At 39.9% G+C, this 25067-nt stretch overlaps 1 protein-coding gene across 3 annotated transcripts in view; it reads left to right on the top strand.

Annotated features, from left to right (window-relative positions):
• The window catches only part of LOC120796353 (echinoderm microtubule-associated protein-like 4), a 49292-nt gene that overhangs the window by 17701 nt on the left and 6524 nt on the right, over positions 1 to 25067 (top strand). For all 3 annotated transcript variants that reach the window (XM_040139099.1, XM_040139098.1, XM_040139100.1), the window contains 14 exons: positions 1556 to 1705; positions 1797 to 1866; positions 2469 to 2579; positions 7038 to 7133; positions 7315 to 7449; positions 10384 to 10519; positions 14714 to 14862; positions 16412 to 16537; positions 19889 to 20020; positions 20126 to 20193; positions 20377 to 20465; positions 20571 to 20668; positions 24683 to 24770; positions 24937 to 25035. In XM_040139099.1, coding sequence (XP_039995033.1) covers positions 1556 to 1705; positions 1797 to 1866; positions 2469 to 2579; positions 7038 to 7133; positions 7315 to 7449; positions 10384 to 10519; positions 14714 to 14862; positions 16412 to 16537; positions 19889 to 20020; positions 20126 to 20193; positions 20377 to 20465; positions 20571 to 20668; positions 24683 to 24770; positions 24937 to 25035 — 1547 coding nt within the window. The remainder of the gene's footprint in view (positions 1 to 1555; positions 1706 to 1796; positions 1867 to 2468; positions 2580 to 7037; positions 7134 to 7314; positions 7450 to 10383; positions 10520 to 14713; positions 14863 to 16411; positions 16538 to 19888; positions 20021 to 20125; positions 20194 to 20376; positions 20466 to 20570; positions 20669 to 24682; positions 24771 to 24936; positions 25036 to 25067) is intronic.

Here is a 25067-nt window from a genome sequence, read left to right as displayed (position 1 = left end):
ACCTGCTCTATATGAAAAGTGCCCTGAGATACCCCCCCTATAATTTGGCGCTATATAAATAAATTTGAATTGAACAATATTTCATACAAGAAAAAGTGCTTTATGTTCAGGTACAACAACTTCAAATTTATTAGATAATGACAGACGGCTCTATCAGCAGTTGAAAATTAACCACTATGGCTCAAAAAGTATTTAGACCCTTTCCCCTAATGCACACTTTTGCCCAACCAAAGTCCAGACTTAAACCCCATAGAACAACTGTGGAAAGACCTGAAGATGGTAGTTTAGACGCTTCCCATCCAATCTGATAAGGCCTGAGAGGATCTGCCAGGAAGAATGGGATAAAGCTGTCCAAATCCAGGTGTACAAAGCTTGTAGACTTACCCAAGAAGACTCAAAGCTGTAATTGCTGCAAAAGGGGCTTCTACAATGACCTGAATTAAGGGTCTGAATACTTTTGTAAATGAGAGATTTCTGCTTTTGATTTTTAAAACATATACAGAAATTTCACAAAAGAAAATGTAAAAAGGGGTCCACATACTTTCCACTGTACATGCAACTAAAAATAATAAAAATAATATTGCTATTTGTTAAAGTAATTACTTACAAAGAGGGTATAACTGCTGTAATAAAAGATAGTGGGTAAAAGGTTAGTTTAAAATCTTCAGTAGATGTTTCATATTCTCAGAAGGAGAATAAAATCATATTGATGAATTTGGATCTAAAGGTCAGATAGACAGATTTACAGACCCAAACCAGACCAGTATATCCAGAATACACCAGTTGCAGTTTGATATGCTGGCAGGGGAAAGGTCATAGATTCTGGATCTTTCATACTTTAATGACTGGTTGATGTAGATCCAATAAAAAAAGCTTTGGTGATCTAAATCCACAGATACAGAGAGCTGAGTGTCATCTGCATATAACAATAAAAACACAGATTGCACATGGTGATACATGTGTGGATATTTAGATTGAACAGTGGAGACAGAACTGAGCCTCAGTAGATCCACAGTTGATCCCCAGAAGACCTTTTATAGAACCCCAAAATATATATTTAGTGGCTCCTCAGGTGATCTGAAGTGGTCCTCATTAGATCTACAGTATGTATCCACTGTAGACCATACATATATCCTCAGTAGGCCTTTTGTAGCTTCTCAGTAGATCATCAGTGACCTTCACCAGGTCTCATTGGATCCTCAGTAGGTATTAATAGATCCTCCTTAGCAGATCTTCAGTAGATCCCCAAGTGACTGTTAGTCCTGAAGAGACCTTTAGTAGATCTTCAGTGATCTTCAGAAGGTCTCACTGGATCTTTACCAGAACTCTGTAGTTTCTCAGTGAGCTTCACTAACTTCTCATTAGATCCCGTATGGATTGCCTGTAGATCCCCAGATGTTTCCTTGCAGCAGGTATGATAATCATGGAGATTGCAGAGCAAACGTGTACCTCAGTAGATATGTAAATCCTCGGTAGTCTGTACCACTCAGTAGATATTCTGGACATATCAGTAGATCTCCAGGTGTGGTCCTGGTGCTTCCTTGACCTGATACAGGTATGGTTACCGTGGCAGAGACTGCAGAGCAAATGTCTACCTCCTTCCAACTGGAGAGATCGTTTACTTCATCGCCTCTGTTGTGGTTCTGTTTAACTACGAAGAACGAACTCAGAGACATTACCTCGGACACACAGATTGTGTCAAGTGGTGAGAAAACACTCAAACATAAATTACCTGCTGCACTCCTTTTGGTCTGTGGTGACAAGTGAGTGACATCATCTCTTTGTGTCTCTGTCAGTCTGGCCATCCATCCTGATAAAATCCGGATCGCTACAGGACAGATCGCAGGAGTGGACAAAGACGGACGGGTGTGGACAAATATGGTTTACAAATATGGTTTCACTGAAGTGAATGTAATGTTGAAGTGCGAGGCAGGCAGAGTGTATTTCATCTACAAAAAAATCTACTGTTGAATAACATATGTGGACAACCAAACATTTACCAAAAATTGAGACTTAAACCAGAATTATGATTCTTTTACATTTCTCATCAACAACTAAAAACAAACAGCAATAAAGTGAAATATGGCCGAACGGGAAATTGAATTAATTACTGTTTTAATGGAAAGGCCAACACCTGTAACCATGGTAACTATACACAACAAAGATAGAAACAGCTTTAAACATGGTAACTGCAAACAACAAAGATGGAAACAGTTGTACACTCAGAATGATTAGAATACATAAATATAAAAATGCATGACATAAATGTGACTAAAATTTGACTTAAATGTATTTTAATAATAATAATAATAAATACTAATGAACCTGTCCATCTGGTGTGTTTTGTCAGTAATGATAATACTATTACTACTACTACTACTGCTGATGATGATGATGATGATGATAATAATAATAATATTAGCAGTATTGATGATAGTTGTAACTAATCTGTCTGTACCTGTGCTCAGGCGCTGCAGCCTCATGTTCGTATCTGGGACAGCGTCAGTCTGTCGACTCTGCAAGTCGTCGGTTTGGGAACATTTGAGCGAGGTGTGGGCTCTCTGGCTTTCTCCAAAGCTGTGAGTATCACCAACCACATCATGGGAACTGTAGTCCGCATGGACCACAGTACTGAGATCACTGTAGTTCTGTACATCAATGGTGTTTATTTTTCAGTCTTTAAATGTCCTCTGTTTACTGACGGAGAATTATTTATCAAACAGAACTGTTCATGTCACCTTACTCCCCTCTGTTTTGCATCAATTCCCCCTGTTTCTCCCTCTCCCTGTTACTCTATCTCCCTGTCTCTCTCCCCCTATCTATCTGTCTCTCCCTGTCTTATTCGAATTTTAATTCAGAGAAGCTGACATGACCGTAGTCAAATACAGCATTGTCAAAGCACATTAGACAAGGCAGTATCAACAGGTAAAAGGAACATTCTAAGGTATTAACAACAAAACATATTAATACTATATTTCAACAACAATGTCAACAATATTTTGCAACATCACTGTTCCTCAAAGTATGGCAGATAAAGACATACTTTGCTGCTAGACTGCAGCTCCCTATGTGCTGTCTAAGCAGGATTGGTAGTTTGTTTATGTTTGTCATGTGGTTGTATTGAGGATGCTTGTATTTGAATTTTGGGAAATACTTTGTTCGGATTGGCTGGAGTTTCGGGCATTCTGTTAAAAAGTGCAGCTCTGTCTCAACTATGTCTTTCTTACACAGCTGGCGGAACCACTCCTCTTTAGGGAGCCAAGTTTTGATTTTTGTTTTTTTGTTTTTTACTGTATCGGCCTGTCTCGTTGGCCAGGCTGTGCTCACTGAGTATGTACTTTGTCAAGCTGGTTCTGTGTTTAATGTCAGACACTGGGGTGTCTGCCACACTCTACTGTCTATTTAGGGCCAGATAGCGCTGCATTTTGCTTTTTACATTTGTTTGTGTGTTCCGATGGTTTAAATAATTTTGTTTTAGGTGTGTTATAATTTTGTTGATTCAAACTGATTTGTTCTCTGACTGGTCCTGAGGCAGAACAGGGTTATAAAGTGTTTTTCATCTAAGCATCACGACCAAATGAGTGAGGAGAATCTCTTTTTGCTCAGCTCCTTGCAGTGCAATGCTTTGTAGTGATAGCAGGGAGGTGGGGTCAATGTTTTTAATATGAAGCCAAAAAGCTCTTTTTCTAATTTTGATGATTAACGGGAATCGGCCTAATTCGGCTCTGCAGGTGTTGTTTGTGGTTTTTCTGTGCACCTGCAATATGCTTTTGCAGAACTCTAAATGCTTAGTTCCTACTTTTTGCTTGTACAATTGCACTGAATTTTGGCAAGAAAGAGGACCCCACACCTCATAACCTTAGAGGAGTATTGGTTCTATCACAGATTTAAATAATTTGAGCCAGATTCAAACTGGGATTTGAATGCAAATTTTATTGCATTGAATGCCTTCCGTGCTTTCTCTCTCAGTTCATCAAGTTCCACTGAAAGTAAGTTCCGCTGGAGGTTTTACTCCGGTAGAACTTCCTTTCACTCCTAAATAATTGTAATCTGTACAAGTGTCTAATTTGTGTGTTCTTAATGTGAAACTATATGTGTTTTCCTGAGATCTGGATCTTTTTTTGAAAACTCATTGTTTTAGTCGTTTTATGTTTACTGAGGGCCAGGTCTGGCGGTATTTGCTCTAGCAGGTCCTGGTTCTGCTGTAACCCCTATTCTGTAGGAGACAACAGAACCATTGACAAAGTAGAGTTCCAGGCTTTGACAAAGTTGCAGGAGGTCTCTTCCATTCTTGTTTACCTGGAGGTCAGTTTTGTAACAAGGAAGGTTAGTTACGTTTCGTGGGAAGTTTTGCCCAAATATATAACTGTTCCCTAGTTCTGTACTGTAGTCAGGTAGAGAGCCAGTGTGTGTGTTTGGGTTTCCACAGATTAGCACACTTCCCTGGGCCTGGAAGCTGCAGGGGGAATGTAGGCAGCACATAGGAATATGTCTCTTGGACAGTTAATTATGTCTTTTAATTTTAAGACACATGTTTGATCGTTAGTATTTTATTGGGACTATGCAATTTGACGTTTCTGCGTTGTACTTGATAAAAATGCCTCCTGAATCCCTCCCCGTTTTAATATTAGGGACTTTGACTGATGATAGAATGATTTCTTTGTAGTTTGGCCAACAGTGAGTGACAGAGACTGATCTCCACCAGGTCTCTTGAAGAACGATGATGTTTTTATGTTTAGTATTTTCTCTGTATTCAAGGAACTCACTCTTATAACCAAACCGTGAAGAATTAAGACCCTGAATATTCCACATGGAAACAGGAAAAGACTTCATTGTAACTATTGGCAAATAGAAATATAAACACTTTTGAAAAAGTGAGAAATCTATATAGTATTGAATGGAAAGTAGGGATGTCCTTGACTAAATACAGTTTTAGTCAACTAATACTTGTAAAACCTATTTAATTATAACCAACCGATTTATTAAACAAATCTGCAAAAGGTTCTCAGATGAATCTGCAGATGTTCTGTAGTTGCTCTGGTCCTGGTGTGGCTGCCTTGTTGATGAGGTGGTGGAGGGTGGTAGGAGCCAGCAGGGCGTTGCTGGGTCTCTGAGGTGGTGATAAAGGCAGGCTGGGCCGTCTACTTGTCCCGGGGGGTGTTCCTGGGCTGTGTACTAAAGCTCTGTGCCACCCTGTTCACAGATTATGCCACCCTCTCCTGCTTTGCCCTCAGGTCATTAGTTCTAGCATACACTATAATGTGGCTGGTCTGACCCAAGGTGGACTCTGTGACCAACTGAAGGGCGTTGTCAGTCCTGGGGCACCATATTTTACTAACTTTGTTTCTCGGAAAAACTGTTCCTCATTATTAAATTTCCCATTTCAGTGTATGAGAATAACAATGTCAGAATCACTGGCTATCTTTTCATCTCCAGACGGCTTCCTAGGCCTGCTGGTAGGGGTCTCCCTGTGTGAGTCAGTGGTAGAGGTGGTGGGGGTGGGGTTTACTGCAGGTTGTTGTGATGGCCTGGTGTCAGTCAGGATGGGGGGAGCTGTGGCTCAAATTGAGGGGACGTGTTTGTGGTGACGAAGGGGGGGGTGTTGGTGGGACTGGCCTCATTGCCTTGAAACATGACGGTCGCATTGTGATAAAAATGTACAGTGAGAGGTGGACTGTTGCTGTCTTAATCTTCAATGACTGTCCTACCTCCCACTGCATATGCTCCTCTTTTTATGATGGTCATAGTAAGCACAGATAGCTTCATGCCAGGCATCAGTATTGTCTGTATATATCAAGAGGTTACTTATAACCAGTCTTTCTGTTTCAGAGGTCTGCAGTCAGAGCCTCTGGGGTTTCTCTCAGTATGTTGTGTTTATAAGCCTTCTTTGCCTGTGTAGTTTATGATAAGGGGCTGGAGTTTTCCCACAGTAACAGGCAGCATTGTATCATTCATGATGGATCACCAACGATTCCCTGTTGCTCCCTCTTCTGCTAATTAGCAGGCTACTCTTAAGTTAGAACAGTACTAGCCTTTTGGACCCCACTGTCTACCTTGAAGATTTTTGAAAATATGAAGGTGCTTACCTTACAACTGTACAGTTTTATTTGAGTGGGAAGAAGACTGTTATAGTTTTTTGTCTTTAATCCTTTGGTTTGAAACTTGTTGTCCTTAGCTAAGCTTAGCCTTCCCCCTCGTCTTCAGTGACATTATCTGTCAAGTTAGCCAAGTTAGCTTCTCAGTGTTCCTTTGCTTTTCTTTTCTTCTATGATCCTTTTCTTAATGTTTTTTTTTCCAAAAAAATTTGTTTTTGCTGTTTTCCTCTCTTTAAGATTAGATTTTTTCAAAATGTATCAGGGTCATCTCAATTTAAACAATTTAAATTGGAATTTCTGTAAGAGCTTCAGTGAAAAATCAGGTCTCTGTCTCTCTCCCTGTCTGACTGTCTTTCTCTCCCTCCCTGTCAGACAGACAAACAATCACTGTCTGTCTGTCTCTACCTGTCTGTCTCAAATTCAAATTCAGGGGTGCTTTATTGGCGTGACAGTTTCAAAACACAATGTTGTCAAAGCATCAAAATACAATTTAGCCAGGTACACAAGAACAGGTAGAGCGGGTCATCCACTAACTTGGAGGTCGGTGGTTTGATCCACGGCTTCTCCAGTCCGCATGTCGAAATATATTTACAGTTTGTTATATGCATGTGTATGTGGCCCTGTTCATACCTGGCATTAGCATGCATCCCGGGTCATCCAATCACAAGTGGACAGCTCTAAGTACAGGTGTGAATGCACCCAAAATACATTGAGGACGCATTGAGATCCGATTGCTCAGACCGCGCTCAGGTGGTGTGTACGTAAATGTGTCCTGGGCCACATTAAAGGCACACCCACTCCACTAGCATCATCTGTATAAACGGATGTACGTACTTATTTTCGCAAACAAATGCACCTGAGACGCATGTTATTGCCAGGTATGAACAGGGCCTCTGTGTTTGTGTCAAGGTCATTCACTGTTTCTCCCTGTCTGTCTTTCAGGACTCTGGTCAGCACCTGAGTGTGATTGATGACTGTAACGATCACATGTTGACAGTTTGGGATTGGCAGAAGAAATCAAAGATCGCTGAAATCAAGGTGAAAACACTTTCTTATTGCTATGAAGCACATTTTTTTTCAGCATGTTTATCAGTGTAGTTAAGATACATTGTAAAACACATTTTTCTTTCAGTTTTCAGCTGTTTTATAAAAACAGGTGGTTCTGACTGGTTCTAACTGGACTCTAACTGGTTCTAACTGGTCTGTGGTGTTCTTTCAGACCACTAACGAGGTGGTGCTAGCCGTAGAGTTCCACCCCACCGACCCAAACACCATTGTCACCTGTGGAAAGTCCCACATCTTCTTCTGGACCTGGACTGGGACCTCGCTGGCTCGTAAACAGGGAATCTTTGGGGTGAGGACCCATTTTTATTTTTCAAATTCATTTATTTTTAAATTTCTGAAATATTGACCAACATACGGTTAGTTTTATCTGTTTCTATGGCAACACGTTGTTTTTGTCTTATGGTTGATGTTTAATTTTAATAAAATAAAATGCAAAGATAAATAATAAATTAAACTACAAAAAGGTGCTCCGTAGAGCACAGACCTCTGCCAAGACCAGTGTCAAACAACATACACCAGACTTCAGAGAAAAAATTTTTAATTCACAGTAAATGATCCAGATCTGTCCTGAAATTTAATGGGCTCCTCCCTGGCCCAGGCCCCATCCCTCCAAGTTTGGTGCAAATCAGCTCAGTACTTTTTGAATAATCCTGCTGACTAATAAACACACAAACAAACCAACAAACAACCAGACATAGATGATTACATAACCTCCTTGGCTGAGGTAATAACTCTTCAAACACAGGGGAATAATAATATATTTTTTTACTGTTTTATTTTTTCACTTGCTGGATCAGGTTTATCCCTTAAATCTAACAGGTTACAACAAACTTTGAAAAATTCTTTGTTTTGTTTCACTTGTGGTTTTCTTTAAATCAAACATAATGTTTTCAAAAGGAACACTGGAGAACAACTGGTTTTCTTGCTGGGAGCAGTTGGTGGTGATAATGGTCGCTTGCCAAAAGCTTTAGCCAGCGTTGTGTTTAAAAGAAAAGACGTTAGAATACGCCCTCTTTGCAGTGCTACTTCTACATACTCTCATGCTGATCTGAGGCCCGCCTGGATGCTACACTGAAACACTACGAGATGGGATAGGCTGGGGCTAGCTGGTTAGCATGCCAATTTCAGTAGAAGAAAAGAAGTGATAGAAATAGAAGCAAAACAATGAGTTAACATTGGCGTTGTTTTCCATGGCTGGAGACAGCTCTTGGCGACTAAAGGAATCAAGTTTGATGCTTAACTTGAAGCGTTTTTTTTAGACTGGTAAGTAAACAGCTGTTAATGTTAATGTTGGCTATATAGCGATAGCAAAAACTTACATATAGCACCTTTAACTATGATTATGGAATGATGGGGCGGCTGTGGTGATACAATGGGTTGTTCTATGATCACAGGTTTGGCGTTTTGATCCCCAGACCCTCCTCTCTGTGTGCCAAAGTGTCCTTGGGCAAGACACTGAACCCTAAGTCGCCTCACTTGTAGGTCGCTTTGGATAAAAGTGTCTGCCAAATGGGTAAAATGTAAATGTAAAAATGATTCGTCACACTGAGATATACTGATCTCTGATCTGATCTATCCAAGACAAGTGAACTGACTCAGTGTCAATACTTAAATATTGTGAATTATTTTTTCACTTTTTATCAGACTTTTTACAGAATTAGATCAGAATCAGAATTACAGTGACAGCCTAAGAAAAATTGAGACCAACAAAACTACAGTTAAATGCCTGCTGTGATAGCTTCTGCAAAAAGTCAATTTTCACAATAATGAAATGAAACCATTGTGTGTTAATTAATCTGAATCAAACCTGAAGGATTAAATTGATAAAAATATGAATGAGGTTTGGTAGATCAGAGATCTAGGGGAAAAAGTGTGTATGAATGTAAAAGTATGAATGTGAGGAATTTGATCTGCAGACGAACAGGAAGCTCCACCCGGCTGAACACAAAAGAACAAACCTTCAGATTAGAGTTTATCACAAAACTACACTCATGTTCTTCCGATTATATAAACTTGATCACTTTTTCTCACAGTCTGTTTCAGTTCCAACAGAGCTCAGATCATTTCATATCACAGAAAACTCTTCAGCAGAATTAATTTAATAAAAAAACAAAACAAACTCAGTTGAATTTAAATACAGTAATCTCAGATATGTAGAGTAAAACAGAGAAAAAATTCAAATGTAAATTCAGCTCATGACAAGTTTTGATCCTGCAGTGAAAATACGTCAAAGTCTTTAAACTTTAATTTTTTACTTTTTTGTTACAGATTAGATTCCAGAAAACAGAGTAGAAAAAGAGTACAAAGGCAGAAGAAACACAGTAGAAACAGAATAGAAACGCAGCAGAAAGCATTATAGAAATACAGTAGAAACACAGTACAAAACAGAGTAGAGATACAGCAGACACAGAGTAGAAAAGCAGTAGAACACTGCAAAAAAAACACCAGGGGAGGTGTCTGTGTGTGTGTCTCTGTCTGTGTCTGTGTCTAAGTGTGTGTTGGCCCAGTTACAGTGATGGTTTTAGTGTCATGTTTTTAAACTGGTTTAAAGAGGAGCAAAGCCAAGAATTGAACATTTTCCTGCTAAAGTTCTGAAATGGAATCACATCAATTCAATTCACTTCAATTCAATTAAATTTTATTTATAATACGCCAAATCATGACAGAGGTTATCTCCGGTCACTTTTAATATAGAGCAGGTCTTGACCATACATCAGTTTATCAGTGTCACAATCAAACGGTCAGACTGAAATCAGAGATAATGTTAAAGTTTTAGAACAAATTAAAGCGTTGAAACGATTAAAGAAAGGTTTAGTAAAGATCAGACTGGGATTCTCTCTAGTCTTAGTGTTACACGTTAAAGAGCTCAGGAGTTAAATAACAACATTATAATGTAGTAAACTGACTTCATGTTGAACAGAACAGGTGAAATGTTTTTAACTGTTTAATAAAACTCCAGCAGCAGATTTTGTTCAAACAGGAAGTTGGAGGAAAAGTGTTTTCAGAGGAAACCTGAGGAGACAGACAGTGTTTTTGGGTGATGTGCCGCCTCCTGCTGGTTGTTGCAGGAATTTAACATTAAAAACACAACTGTATAGTTCACATAATCTTTCAGGATTTTCTGTCCTGGTGCAACTCTGTAGTCATGGTTTATCTCAGTAGTCCCAGTCTATCTCTGTAGTCCTGGTCAAACTCTGACTCCCTTTCTTGTTATTTTTTTAAGAAATACGAGAAGCCTAAGTTTGTCCAGTGTCTGGCCTTCCTGAGTACTGGAGACATCCTGACTGGAGACTCTGGAGGGATCCTGCTGGTCTGGACCAGGAGTTCCGCTGAGACACCCACTGGAAAGGGACCCAGAGGTGAGCAGGGACCAGTTTAAACCTATGAAAACAAGTTAGATGACCAGTCAGGTTCATGTGTTTACCGGGAGATGATCCTGATGGATTTTAACTCTTTTGTTTATTAACAGTTTCAACCCCTGCCGTCAGCAATCCATCAGAGAAAATCAAATCACTCTGGTTCACAGAAACAAACCTGTGTACAGTAGAAACACAGTACAAATACAGTAGAAATAGAGTACAAATACAGCAGAAACACACTAGAAAAATATAGTACAAATACAGTAGAAACACATTAGAAACAGTAGAAACAGAATAGAAATACAGTAGAGATACAGTAGAAATAGAATAAAAATACAATAGAAACAGAATAGAACAGCAGTAGAAATATAAACTGATACTGTTTCAGTTTAACACTGTGAAGAAAACACCAGGGGAGATGTATTTGCTTGTGTGTTTCTCTGCATGTGTGCGTGTGTGTTGGCCCAGGTACAGTAATGGTTTTAGTGTTATGTTGTTAAACTGGTTTAAAAAGGAGCAAAGCCAAGAATTGGAACCTTTTCTTGCTTCTGAAATGGAATCAGATCACAATTTATTAGTGTCACCCTGAAACAATCAGACTGAAATCAGAGAAAATGTTAAAGTTTTAGAACAAATTAAAGCGTTGAAACGATTAAAGAAAGGTTTAGTAAAGATCAGACTGGGATTCTCTCTAGTCTGGGTGATATGTTAAAGAGCTCAGGAGTTATATAACAACATTATAATGTAGTAAACTGACTTCATGTTGAACAGAACAAATTAAATGTTTTAAACTGTTTACATGAAATAAAACTCCAGCAGCAGATTTGTTCAAACAGGAAGTTGGAGGAAAAGCGTTTTCAGAGGAAACCTGAGGAGACAGAGAGTGTTTTTGAGCGATGTGCCGCCTCCTGCTGGCTGCTGCAGGAACTTCACGTTAAAAACAAAACTGTATAGTTCACATAATCTTTATAAAACACAGGACAGACATCAACAGCAGAGTCAGAGTAATAAAGCAAGTTTAAATGTGTTCAGAGTTTCTTTTCAGCCACTTTCACATGAAACACACTCAATTATTTTTGGTAATATTAAAATAGCACATAACGCTGTGGTGCTCTGCTGGCATCCCATTCAGTGTAAAGTGGATTAAATGATAAATTCATTTAAAATGGACTGATTTTACTATTAAACTCTCTCTCTGTGTTTCCACAGAGAATAGTAAAAACGTCAGGGCTGGAAAATCTCCACTGGATTTGATTTAACACACAGTTTGTGTTTAATTGTTTTTTGTATGCCTTTGATAGTGATGGCAGTTGTGAGATGACAGAAAATGATGTAATGATGCTATAAAGTTATTTTTTAAAGAAAAACATCCAGAAGGCCACTGGTTCCAGCTTCTCCAATGTGAATATTTGTTAGTTTTCTATTATTATAAACTTTAAAAATAACTGTTTGTTGCAGCCATACAGCTTCCTGAGATGGAATAATACAACCTTACCTGAGGTTTTCTGAGCGTTTATTGCTTGAAACACAAAAACAAACACAACAAATCATATATTACAAATATAAACTGAAACAGTTCAGGTCTTAAAACTGGATTTTTTAGAGTCCCTCTACAAGACCAGAACCAGCAGATGGTGGAGGAGCATCATTGGCTTGTATTTTACTTTAGTAGTGCCAAACTTCAAACAAATGTGCAATAAATCAGATGATACAGTGAGTCAGAGTTTTGCAGCCCACAGTACGTGACAGATATGATGTTGATTATCAGTCTTGCTTAATGTCCAGTATGAACGGTAGGAATTACCAAAGCAAGAAAAACCTATTTCCTTGTTAATATGGTAAATGTTAAATGGACTGCACTTCTATATAGCGCCTTTAGACTTTAAAAAAACTGTCCTTTAATGAACTTAGACACTTTGTTTCCTTCACGTTCAGTTTTCTTTATTCTCTTGTAGCAGAACTACACTCTGAATTTAAATTCGCTCTCATGGAAAACGGGGGCACCACCTTCTATTAAAGGAAAGTAGATTAAACCAAATTAATTAGTCTTCTAATCAGAAGTATTAAATTCTTGATTCAGGGATATTGTCTCTGATTTGAAGGAACACACAAGACCACAACTTGGCGATAAATGATGATTTATTTATGGCTAAATAACTATAAGTAACTGGATAAATTTAGGTATTAATAATGAACATATGAAATGGCCGTTCAAAGACGAATCAAACAGATGACTAAGATGATCTTTGAATGAAAAAATGATGGTCATTTAATTGGGCAATAGTGAATGAAGAGTGTAATCAGAGAACAGCAGAATGCTAGGGACCATTTACTTGTCGAGGCTTTAAGATTAAGAATGCAAAGCACTATCTGACATCAACTCTTATCAAAGTCAACAGAAGTAAAGTTTAGCCTACCTTTCTGAACTTGTTCGGTGCTGACGTCACTCGCAGCTACCCAGCGAGACAGCACTCCCTGGGACACAGCGGTTGTCTAACAATGAGACTGAGGATGGAGCAGATTTTAAGGCTGAGGAAGGCTCTTGCAGGCAGGCAGGAGCCTGGCAGATGATGCAGCCTATCTGCTGGTTTCTTGGTCCGTTGCGGTTGTAATCAGATAGGCTCTGCTACACTCACTCTCCTTAACTAGACCTGTTAAATAGTCTTGAAAGTAATCTCATTGGCTGGACTACAAAACTTCCAAAATACTGTCAAAGCGAGACTTGCTGAAGTACAAAAAAAAAAAAACTTGGCTCATTCAGTTTGGTATTGAGTTGCAGACTGATGCTGGTTTTAGATAAAGAGGAAAGTGTGCAAGCAGCTTAACAAAGGAAAAAAAAGGCTTGGTGAGCAATAACAATGTAATAGATCACAAAAAGGAAAAAGGAAAAACCGAAGAGCTGCCCAAAGTAAAGCAAAACTAAGGCAGAACAAAAAGGAAGACAGTTAAAGTAACAAAAGTGTCGTTGGCAAAAAGTGCCAAAGAGTGCACAAAAAAAAAGAGAGCAAACGAAAGAAAAAGAGTAAAAGTGAGCAGGGACAGGGCTCTATTTATCATTTGTATATTTTGGGCAGAGAGCCGGCCTTTCACACCTGAACTGTAACTTTCCTCCAATGAGCGTCCACTTCTTTGTTTCAAGAGATGGTGGAAGGAGGAGCTGATTTTGAAATTTTCCTTACTATAGGGAGATTAATTTAATTTAAATTTTACGCACAATGACCACACACTTTGCATATCACTACGGTCAATCAACAGTGATTCTAAACAGACTATCTAAGAGCATACTGCATGAAATAAGAGGAACAGCATTTATTCGACAATAATCAGCGCAGCACATGAAGGAATTATTCAGAATGGTACAGGACTAATTAATTATCAACATGATGTTCAACTCTGTTAATAAATGAGCAAGAGTTACAATATAATAAAGTACAGTCCTACATTCTAGTCTAATAACCATCACACCAATCACAGAGAAATACATTGAATATTACACAAGGGCTGCAGAGGCATACCTACTCATGGTCAATGGGTGGCAGTGCGGTCACATGGTAAACCATGCACCAAATTTTACATTTCATAAATGCCCATTTTACAATATTCAGACATGGGAATTGGACTAATTTTCCCTAAAAACATTTGCTTAGTAATATTAACAGGATCAGTGAATAGTTGAACAGGAGATTTGTGATATGCATGCTTTATTTTAGGCGCCTGGCAGCTTTCTCATCAGAGGCTCACTAAGGTAGTGGGGGGGTATGCGAGTGGTTTTATGTGTGTTTGTGTTTATGTGAGACAGAGACAAAGAGAGAGAGAGAGAGACTACCGATCAACTATGTGTTTAATTTTGATAATTTTCTATATTTGAACTATATTTCTGTTTGTTGAACGAGGTTTTTGTTCAACAAACAGAAACAAAGATAAAGTTCCATGAGCACTTTATCTTGTCTTGTCCTCCTCGTCACATTCACAGCCAGGTTAACCCAGAAAGGTTGCAAAGAGAGTTCATGTCCGTTGTTAATTTTGTTATCATGACAATGTTCTTCCTCTTTTGGGTTGGAGAATTGTGGTTCCTTCCTCTGTTAAATTTTGATTCTGACACTTTTATTAAGAGGGGAGAAGTTCACCTGGCAGATCCTGGGAATTTCTTAAAAGTTTTTGTGCATGTGTGTGTGTGCGTGCGTGCGTGTGCAGCGTTTCAGATCAGTCGGCAGGTCAAAGGTCATGAGGGAAGTGTTTTCTGTATGTGTGAAATGAGGACCGGCACTCTGCTGACCGGAGGAGGAAAAGACCGAAAAATCATCCTGTGGGACCATGAACTGAGAGCCGACCGAGACATTGAGGTGGTAAACACACACTTATACAGTAATACACACACATTTACATCGATCAGCCACAACATTAAAACCATTTATGTACAGTGACACAATTTTTGGAAGACCTTCAGGAAGATTTAGCAGACTATGGAGTGGACAACTGCACAAATATGACCTTCATGGAAGAGTCATCAGAAGAAAACCTTTCCTGCATCCTCACCGCAAAATTCAGTGTAAGAAGTTTGCAAAGGAACACCTAAACAAGGCTGATCCATTTTGGAAACAAGTCTTGTGGACTGATGAAGTTAAAACTTTTTGGCCACATTAAACAAAGTTATGTTTGGAGAAAAATTGGTTCAGAATTTCAGGAACAGAACACCTCTCTAACTGTTACGCATGGGGGCGGATCAATTATGCTTTGGAATTGTGTTGCAGTGGGGAACATTTCACTGATAGAGGGAAGAATGGATTCAATTAAATACCAGCAGATTTTGGGAGCAAACATCACACCATCTGTAAAAAAGCTGAAGATGAAAAGAGGATGGCTTCTACAACAAGATAATGATCCTAAACACACCTTATATTCCACAATGGACTACCTCAAGAGGTGAAAGATGAAGCTTTTGCTATGGCCCTCACAGTCCCCTGACCTAAACATCATGGAAAATCTGTGGATAGACCTCAGAAGAGCAGTGCGTGCACGACAGCCCAAGAATCTCTCAGAACTAGAGGCCTTTTGCAGGAAGAATGAGGGGAAAATCCCCCAAACAAAAACTGAAAGACTTATAACTGCTACAAGAAGCGTTTACAAGCTGTGATACTTGCCAAAGGGGATTTTATTAAGTACTGACCATGCAGGGTGACCAAACTTGTGTGTGTATATACATTATATACATAAACATAAAATATATATAAACTGTTTTACTGTTGTGGCTAATCGGTGTACGCACATGTATGCAGAAATACTCACACAAATATACATAGAATATATACATATACATGTACAGAATTTCACAAATGTACACAAACACACATCAGGTCATGATCTGTTTTCATCATCAACCCCTTTTTCCCCGTTGCCTCACTTGGAACCAAACATCGTCCTCCTTCTCAAAGTTTTAAACATACACACACATGAAACATATATTGATATAATCCAGCGAGACTTGGTGTCCGTCCAGAATAAACCGACTGAAATTCACTTAGAAATCAGAGACAAAAGAGGCTGCAGAACTTAGCTTAATGTTTTCTTCAGCTTCACAGTAAACCAGTGATAGTTGTCTCTATATCCATGAGTACAGTGCAAACAGGAACTGATCACAGCTGATTCAGCAACTTTTTATGGAGACAGTTTGACTAAATGGAAACAAATAGAGGCTAAAAATGGATCTTAAGTTGTAGCCCACAGAGTATCTCACTGAATCCATGGCAACATTATACTTCCTGTTTAAATTTCTCAAAGCATCATGGGAGCTGTATGTGTAAATGTGAGCAGGAATATCCCCCAAATAGAAGTAAACATAAAAATAACAGGAGTGACAAAATCCAGGGGTCACATGACTGTGTGTGTCTGCAGGTCCCAGATCAGTATGGAACGATCAGGGCGGTGTCTGAGGGGAAGGGGGAAGAGTTTCTGGTCGGGACGTCTCGTAACTTCATCCTGAGAGGAACCTTCAATGACGGCTTCCTGGTTGAGGTCCAGGTGAGATCACAAGTCAAATGTGTCAGTGTAGGAGGGGTCAGGTGTACTCACCTGGGTGTGTTTCTGTGTGTCACATCACATCCAAACGCCAATTCCACCAATTCTTCCATGATTGAATGCATTACACCAGTGACTTTTCTAAGTTATTTTACTCATCTGTACATTTTTGTTTTCTTTGGATTGCTCAATATTTAATATAGACATACCATCCTGCATCCACAATGGCATTAAAATGATTGTTTCACAAAAAATCAGTGAACTATTCATCTGAATTGTATCTTGCTCCAGCTATACACAGAACAGACAGGGAAAAGTTGCTATCACTGCTATGTTTATGCATCAAAAAGCGGGTGTATCTGAAGATGAGATCCATGTCTATGAAAGACATAATAGATATACATGTGGAAAATGCCTCATGTATGACGAGGCAAATAAGGACATTTTTCACCTAAAGGAGAGATCTTTTACAGGGTATCATCAGACCTAAAGCAAAAAACTGAATTTGTTACCAGTGTTACTGACATTGCTGTTGTACAGGCCAAGTGAATTGTGGACCTTAATTCCTCTGCTATCCATGGAAATGATGTTCCAGACAATAGAGTCAAACCTGTCCCACACTGTGGCCTGCAGATCTCTGCTGAACGGTGGACCCTGGTTCAGAACAGAAGTCGAGACAGACACTCTACCATCCCTCAGAAACTTCCGCTGAGTAACAGGCTTACTATTCTGGTTGAACTTGTCAGCTCCATTTCCTTACCTCCAGAGCTCTCTCCTGTCCTCTGGCCAGAGATGTTGCTGTGGAGGTTGCCAACCAGGCGGGCTGGTAATCTGGTCCATCATCTTCCCTGTTTAAGGTGTTCACCTGACAAGAGTGCCGGGAAATGCAGTCATGCTTCTCAGCTGCCTTGTCCTTCCACTTTGATCACAAGTGACTCCACTGTCAGGGATATTAAGCAGAGATCGGCAAAAACCTGTTGCCTACTGGGTGCAAAAGTTTGGTATATAACATATACAGTAAGCTTCTGACTATTCTTACCACTTTCCCATGAAGAAGCCGTAATTATCTGTATCAGTACAAACAATATTCTTTTAGAACAGTCCAACAGGCATGTTCTAATCTCCGGTCCACTCACCACAATCAACCGAGGCATGGGGCGATTTTCCTCATCCCTGAGTTTATACACCTGGTTCTATAAACCCCACTTCCTCCACATTTGCCAGTATAAGTGCTACTACTACTACCACTACTACTATTTCAGATTATTTTAATTTAATCCAGAAATGATCTTTTTTTATTTCTCACTGAAACCTGTCAATTATCTGGTGAAATAAGCTCTTTTTCTGAGTTGTGTCCTCCTAAATACAAATAAATAAACTCTCTGCGGTGTACCGGACAAGCTGGGGGCTTTTTAAACCCATGTGCACTGACAAATATACAACTTTTGAATTACTGCTGTAAAGATTGAACTGTCAATTTTATTACTATTACTTATGAAGAGACCCCCTAAATTCAGCAACATATTTACTGATGGATTATCTGACCTCTTGTCTTTTATGGTAACCAAATCTGATAATCTTTTAATGATAGGTGATTTGGTCATTCACATTTGGTGTTGGGCGAACCCAGTGGCTCATGGCAGGGCTCGACATTAAGGGCCTGCCTGCTTCTCTGGAACAAGTTGATTTTTTTTTTTTTTTTTTTTGAAGGGCAAGTTTAGACTCATTTACTTGCTGCACCATATAGTTAAAAGTCATAAACATACAAAAAAAAATAGTGTCTTCATGTTATGTACCACTCATTACTCAGCTGTTTGGTTAAGTGCCAGGGGAAGCACCAATAAGAAGTAACGTTATAACTGACCCTAACCTTCTAGTCAAAGAGAGAACAAAAAATTGTGAATAGCTGGTGAGATTAATTTACCTGGGTGTGTTTATGAGGAGGGGGAAATGTTCTGCAGCATCTGCCGGGGGCACTCTAACTTTACTGACAAGTAAGTGACGTTAGCTAGCTAGCATTAGCAGCTGTGTAATACAGTATACAGTATATACTTCATTATACACTTCACTATTTACCATAACGTTAAGGTTAGCTAAGCAACAGCCTAGAGAATTGTTACCCGCTCACACTGAATCGGTCACATAGACCCTAAAATACATATTGAGACCACCATTGCACCATGTTGTTGGTGTTGAAAATACTCTTGGACAAAATAATCCTAAGAGGCTTGAGCATTGGTTCCCAACTGTGGGAGCTGTGGGAGCAGACCTGGGGCCAGATGAATAAAACTCTCTGTACATTCACAATTGTGTGTACGCACAAAGACAGCAATATGCATACAGATTCTTTTAGTCAGACTTATAAAGCCGCATGTACGCCTGATTCTATTTCATGAATCTCAGTCATTGTTGAAACGGGCACACAGGCACAAGCTTTATTTCCACTCCCACAATTATCCATAAATGAATTTAGAAGCGCTCCTACATGCCACACAAACAAACAAATTCATAAATTGAATCATTCATATATTGACACAGTTTGGAGGATTTCAACTGTTTGTCTGAATTCTGCATTCGCATACACAATTAAAAAAGGTAATTATTGTCCTTTTTACTTGTGCAAGTGACTTTTGGGCCAGGACAAGTGAAAGGTATATTTACTTGTCCAAAGGACAAGTGCCTCAAAAAGTTAATGCGACTACTTAAGGAAGTGCTGGACAATGTTGGGCCTAGTGTTTTATCAATAATCAATAGCCCCCTGGTCAATTCAGCTTGCTTTAAACATAAGACTCTCACACTCTGATCAAAAAACTTAATCTAGATCTGTTTGTGCCCAATAATTATCAACCATTCATAAAGCTCTTGTTTTTTTGCAGCTGAGCTCCTACATGGACAAATTTCAGTCAGGTTTTAAGATGCACCATAGCATAGAGTCTGCTTAACTGAGGGTGATGAATGATCTGTTCTTGTCTTTAGACTCAGGAAATCACACTATTTTAATTCTTTTGGATCTCTGAGCTGCCTTTGATACAGTTCATCAATCGATCCTCTTTGATCGCCCTAAGCATGTTGTTGGCATTCATGGACTGGCCCTTCAGTGATTCACCTCCTACCTCCAAGACAGATCAGCCTCTGTTAGAATCGATAATGTATCCTCTTCCTCTGCACCATTCTCCTGTGGAGTACCTCAAGGCTCCATATTAGGCCCTATTTTGTGTTCACGGACTCTGTAACATTATGTTGTGATGTGGTCAGGGTTTTATTATATTTATCCTGTGGTGTGTCCAGGGTCTCAGTATATTTATCCTGTGATGTGTACCGGGTCTCTGTAACATTATGTTTTGATGTTGTCAGGGTCACACAGATGAGCTGTGGGGTTTGGCGTCTCACCCGTCCAGAGAAATGTTTCTGACGTGTGCTCAGGACCGGCTGGTCTGCCTCTGGAACTCATTGGATCACAGTCTGCAGTGGAGCCGCATGCTGGAGGTGGGGATGGGGGGCGATCAGCATGAGTTTACGGGGGCAGACAGGTGACTGATTGATTATTAAGAATTCATTGAGATGTGATTGACAGCTCTGTCTCCTCCTCAGGAACATGGACACTGTGCAGACTTCCATCCCAGCGGAACCGTAGTCACCATAGGAACACACTCTGGAAAGTCAGTACAGATAATTTCTAGGTCTACATCCCCCATCAACTCTGTATACAGAGCTAAAGATCAAAAATAGTTTGTAGTTTGTAGATCTCCAGGTGCATCATGGTCTAACTAGTCTCCCTGTCTCCTGATGGTCTCCCTGGTCTCCTGATGGTCTACCTGGTTTCCCTGGTCTCCTTGTCTCAGGTGGTACGTTTTGGATGCAGAGACCACAGACTTGGTGGCGATCCACACCGACGGGAACGAGCAGCTGTCAGTGATGCGTTTCTCCTTAGGTGGGTGGAGTATACTTAAATCGTGCTGTTTACAAACTGTTTCCATGAAGATGTTATCAGAGAAGTGACCTACATGTCCAAGAATACCCCTCTCTCTCTTTGCAGATGGAAGTCTGCTGGCTGTTGGATCTCATGATAACTTCATATACCTCTACACAGTATCAGAGAGAGGACGCAAGTACAGCCGATACGGGAAATGCACAGTAAGACTGTCTGGACTCGACTGGGTTTTTTATTTTTAATATAAATTATTTTTCAGATTTTATTTCCTGATATCATGTCATGTCATTATACATGTTCCACATGTTCAACATAACCTGTTGTGGACAGGTACTGACAGGTAACTTGTTATTTAAACTCTAGGTGTGCTCTCTCTGGTCAACTCGGATTGATTCGTGTGTCGGGGGGGCCTGTAGGTGGAGAGAGAGTCTGCACTGTGAGAAACACATTTACACATGTGACCTTTATGTATCTGTGGTGTTGAGACTCTCAACCCTCCGTCAGTACAAGGACTCTTAGACTCACTGTGAGGAAAATCAGCTGCTCCTGCTGTATGGTTAAATGGTAGCTTAGTTAAATGAGACGTCACTACAGCAGGGCTCACCATGTGCACAGATCAATGAACTATTTACACTTATACACCATGTACACACCCAGGGCCCATGAGTAAGACACCACCAGGACTTATCTGGCCCTGCTAGAATCTAAGCCCAGCTGTAAAACAGGTGGAAGACTGCTTAGCTGACCTGCTAGACACACCATGTTTGAAGAACTTCTCAATGGTAGAAATACCCCGCCATAGTTGATGGAGCCCTTGCAGAATGTTGACCACATACTGGGGACACTCCATGGCTAGTAACTCAGCCCTCTCGGGGATCAGACCTTACTGTGCAAAGTGTTCTCAGATCTTGCCTACCTCCTCCGAATTAGCACATTTCAGCCAGTGGTCTAAGTAAATGAGGATCTGACAATCCTCATGACATAAGGATCAGAGAATTGTAAAGAATAGAGCAACATATTAGAGTTCAGTGTTTTCCCAACGATTTGCTTCAGCAGAGGTGCTATTGTGCGCATGCCCATGAGCATGCAACGCCGGATCTGAATTTACACACATCGGTGGAGGAACAGCCTAAAGGTCCAATATTTTACATTTTTCAGGTGTTTTCATTGAAGTTTTTTATTCAACGTTTTGATAACCACAAGAAGATATATATGTGGTTTTAAGTACCAAAAACCACCTCAATGTCTTTTTGCATCTCCTTTCTCATGCTGCTTTCTGTAGCTCTAACAAGAACAGGGCTTTTTATGTTGGTTGGTTGTTTTGTGGTTTCTAAGTGAAGCACATCCACAGATAATGGATTGTAGCCTACTAATGTAGCTTGGTACAAGTCACCACTAAACACAAACAGCGATGGTCAGTTAGCATGCAAATGAACCAAACAGACGGTCAAATTCTGACTAAAATGGTCCAGCTGGATACGGTGTGGAGCTATACACTGGAGCCTTGGGCCTGGTTCCGGTGCCAACCCCTGGATCATCTGACGGTGTCGTGTTGACCGTCTTCAGTGTTGCAGTGTCCAGGTCCAATGCAGGAGTGGTGGAGCCCACTGCCCTTGCCTCCAGCTGTTCAACCCTCTGGGCGGGCCAGTACAGTGCTATTGTACATTGAGGCCAGCCAGGGGAGCATGGGAGCCTGGCTGCAGAATATTGAGACCAAAGGGGAATTCAGGGAGGTGGATGATCAGGGAGCTGGGACACCAAGAGTGGGAGACGGCATGCGAAAAATGCTTTGCCTGGGCAGCGGTTACGGAGACAAAACCGTCAAGCGCCTTATCCTTTTTTGGGTCCTCTGACTCCAGGTGGTGGATATTATCCCTTAACTGTGAGCAAGCAAGTTTGCAGTCCACACACACAGCCATATAAATAGCTGTTTTTCTGTCCAAGAAACCAAATCCCGCAAGGTTGAATGGTGGGTCCGGGTGGGCCACGAAAGGTGGGCTGAAAGTGGTGACTGTTTTGTTATGACACTACAAAATTACGGAAGTCCTGACAACAAGTTTTAAGGCAGAACTTCTGTATACAGGCTGTGTGTATTTCTCCGTGGATTGAATGTTTTGATACTTCAACAGTATTTATGTAGCACTTAGACCTGCTTTATAATCTAAAAAGACATGGAAATCTCACTTTCTACAATCTATTATGGATAGCGGGAGCTTTTGACACTTGATGGGATCTGGAGGCCCAGATAGCTGCATTAATGATGTCAAAGAATTAAATGCCTCACCGCAGAAAATTTAAAATAAAAATTGTTAATAAACAATAAAAACTATTTTTATTTAACTTAAACAGAACAAGATTATATACATTTAATGAGACAGTTTTCAGACTCATCTGAAAATTCAAATAAAATAAAATCCAAGATAAGTTTACAGAACAAAGTTGCACCAGTTTAGTCTAAGGTTGCACCTCTTTGAAGTTGGCACCTCGCATGATCAGGATATTTATAAAACAATTTTGATTAATTTGAGCATTGTTTGTGCAGGCAAAATAAAAATTTGTGCTGACACAATTTTTGAGAAATTAAACATTCTACTTTTAGGCACAGGCCTCAGCAAACCCATTAATTTTCAAATGACTCCAGAGTGGTGACTTTTTATTTTTATTTTTATTATTTTTTTTTTTTTTGCACATTATTTGCATTTTTGTGCTGCAAAATAAACATTTGCTTCATTAATTCTCAAGTCATGAGCTTTACACTTCAGATAAATAAATTGTCACAACTTGATCAATAATAAATAATAAAGCACAGATGTTTGTTTTGCTTGCAAATATGTGCACATACAATGTACAAATGAATTGGACCACTTGGAGTCATTTGGGCATCAGTGTGGTGCTGACATCAAAGGCCTATGCATTAAATTTTAATATTTAATTTCTCCAAAATGGTTCAAGCACAAATTTGTATTTTGTGTGCAAAAATGTGCACAAATGAATTGAAATTGTTCTGTTCATATCCTGATCACATGAGGTGCTAACTTCACAGGGGTGGAATGAAAGGTTTGGTAGTATTCCCTACAGACGTCAATAATTCACTGCACTGTCTTATTATCTGTTTAATTAGAAACCGAACCTGAGTAATTATTGTGAAATGTGCAAGAATGGCAGCACCGTACGGAATAGGCTGCACAACAGTGTTCATGTGTAACCTACACGCGTCTATTAGTTTACAGGTGAGTGGTAGGGTCACCTTCCTTTCATACTAACCCCCAGTCAGCTGCGAGCATTGTAGAAAGTTGCAGTGGTTACATTTCGTCTGGTATTAATGAAACATGTGAAATTTTAGAAGCGGTGCTAATAATTTGTTTCAGAATACAAATAGGAGAAACACTGGAATTTCCGTAATGGACAACCAGTATGATAAAATTATTGATAGATAGTGGTTCTGTCAAGACTTGCCGCAAGGTCCAGTCTTCCCACTGTAGCTGTGATTGGAATGGCGCAATTAACCTCCCATACAGTCAGTACACTGACACAGAGGCCTGAAGTGGACTGTGAAGGTGTGTCAGTTACCAGTACAACAACATAATTGCAGAAATGCCTGCAGCTAAAGGACATTTGAGCACTCCATGATGGACTATAGCTGTGTGCGTGAGGCAGCATTGCCACTGATACACGGGAAGCCACACTACAGTGTCCAGCTGAGAAACATGCCTGCCACCTCCTCCAACAAGGTCTGATTTCACATGAGATGGCAACTTTGCAAGCTTAGAGACAAAGATGATTTTGCAGTGTGGCAGACACTTCCACTAGAGATCCAGAGAGAGTCTGTAAACCAGCTCTCATTTCTATCTGTTTTCTATCTAGAAATATCTGATCTCAATACACTGACTACACAAAACACAACTCATTGGAGAAAAGAGACGCACATGTCGTGACTGTTGATATGAAGGAACCAGAGAGAACAACACACCTTGTGCCTATATAACCACACTATACCCACTTCCATCAGTACCTGACTACCACATGTGAGGTATCTGAAAAAGTAATTTAGCAGCAGGCTGGAAAGCAGTTTTTTGCTGCCCTCTGATTGAAAATGATGATGATGTTCAGGTGATGATGATGATGATTTTCAGATGATGATGACGATGTTGATGTCTAGGTGATGATAATGATGATGATGATGATGATGTTAAGGCGTGTTCATGACTATTTCACAGGGACATTCCAGCTACATCACACACCTGGACTGGTCACCTAACAACAACTTCATCATGTCCAACTCTGGAGACTACGAAATCCTCTACTGTGAGTATTCTCATACTGCTACTACATTACTACTCCATTAATAGTACTATTGTAGTAGTCTGATACTTCACTACCATAGAACTATAGAGTTACAATATTGCGTATTGTAGTGTTGTAGTACTGTTCAATTATAGCACAGTGTGAAATAACAGTTGTGTATTTTCAGGGGACGTTCCAAACGGTTGTAAACTGATCAGAAATCGTTCAGAGTGTAAAGACATCGACTGGGCGACATACACCTGCGTACTGGGATACCATGTGTTTGGTCAGTACACCTGTGAGGGAATGTCTCTCTGT

Source organism: Xiphias gladius, chromosome 11, assembly GCF_016859285.1.
Source record: "Xiphias gladius isolate SHS-SW01 ecotype Sanya breed wild chromosome 11, ASM1685928v1, whole genome shotgun sequence".
Taxonomy (NCBI): domain Eukaryota; kingdom Metazoa; phylum Chordata; class Actinopteri; order Istiophoriformes; family Xiphiidae; genus Xiphias; species Xiphias gladius.
Note: the sequence above shows the minus strand (reverse complement) of the source record. Positions and strands in the feature narration are given on the sequence as shown.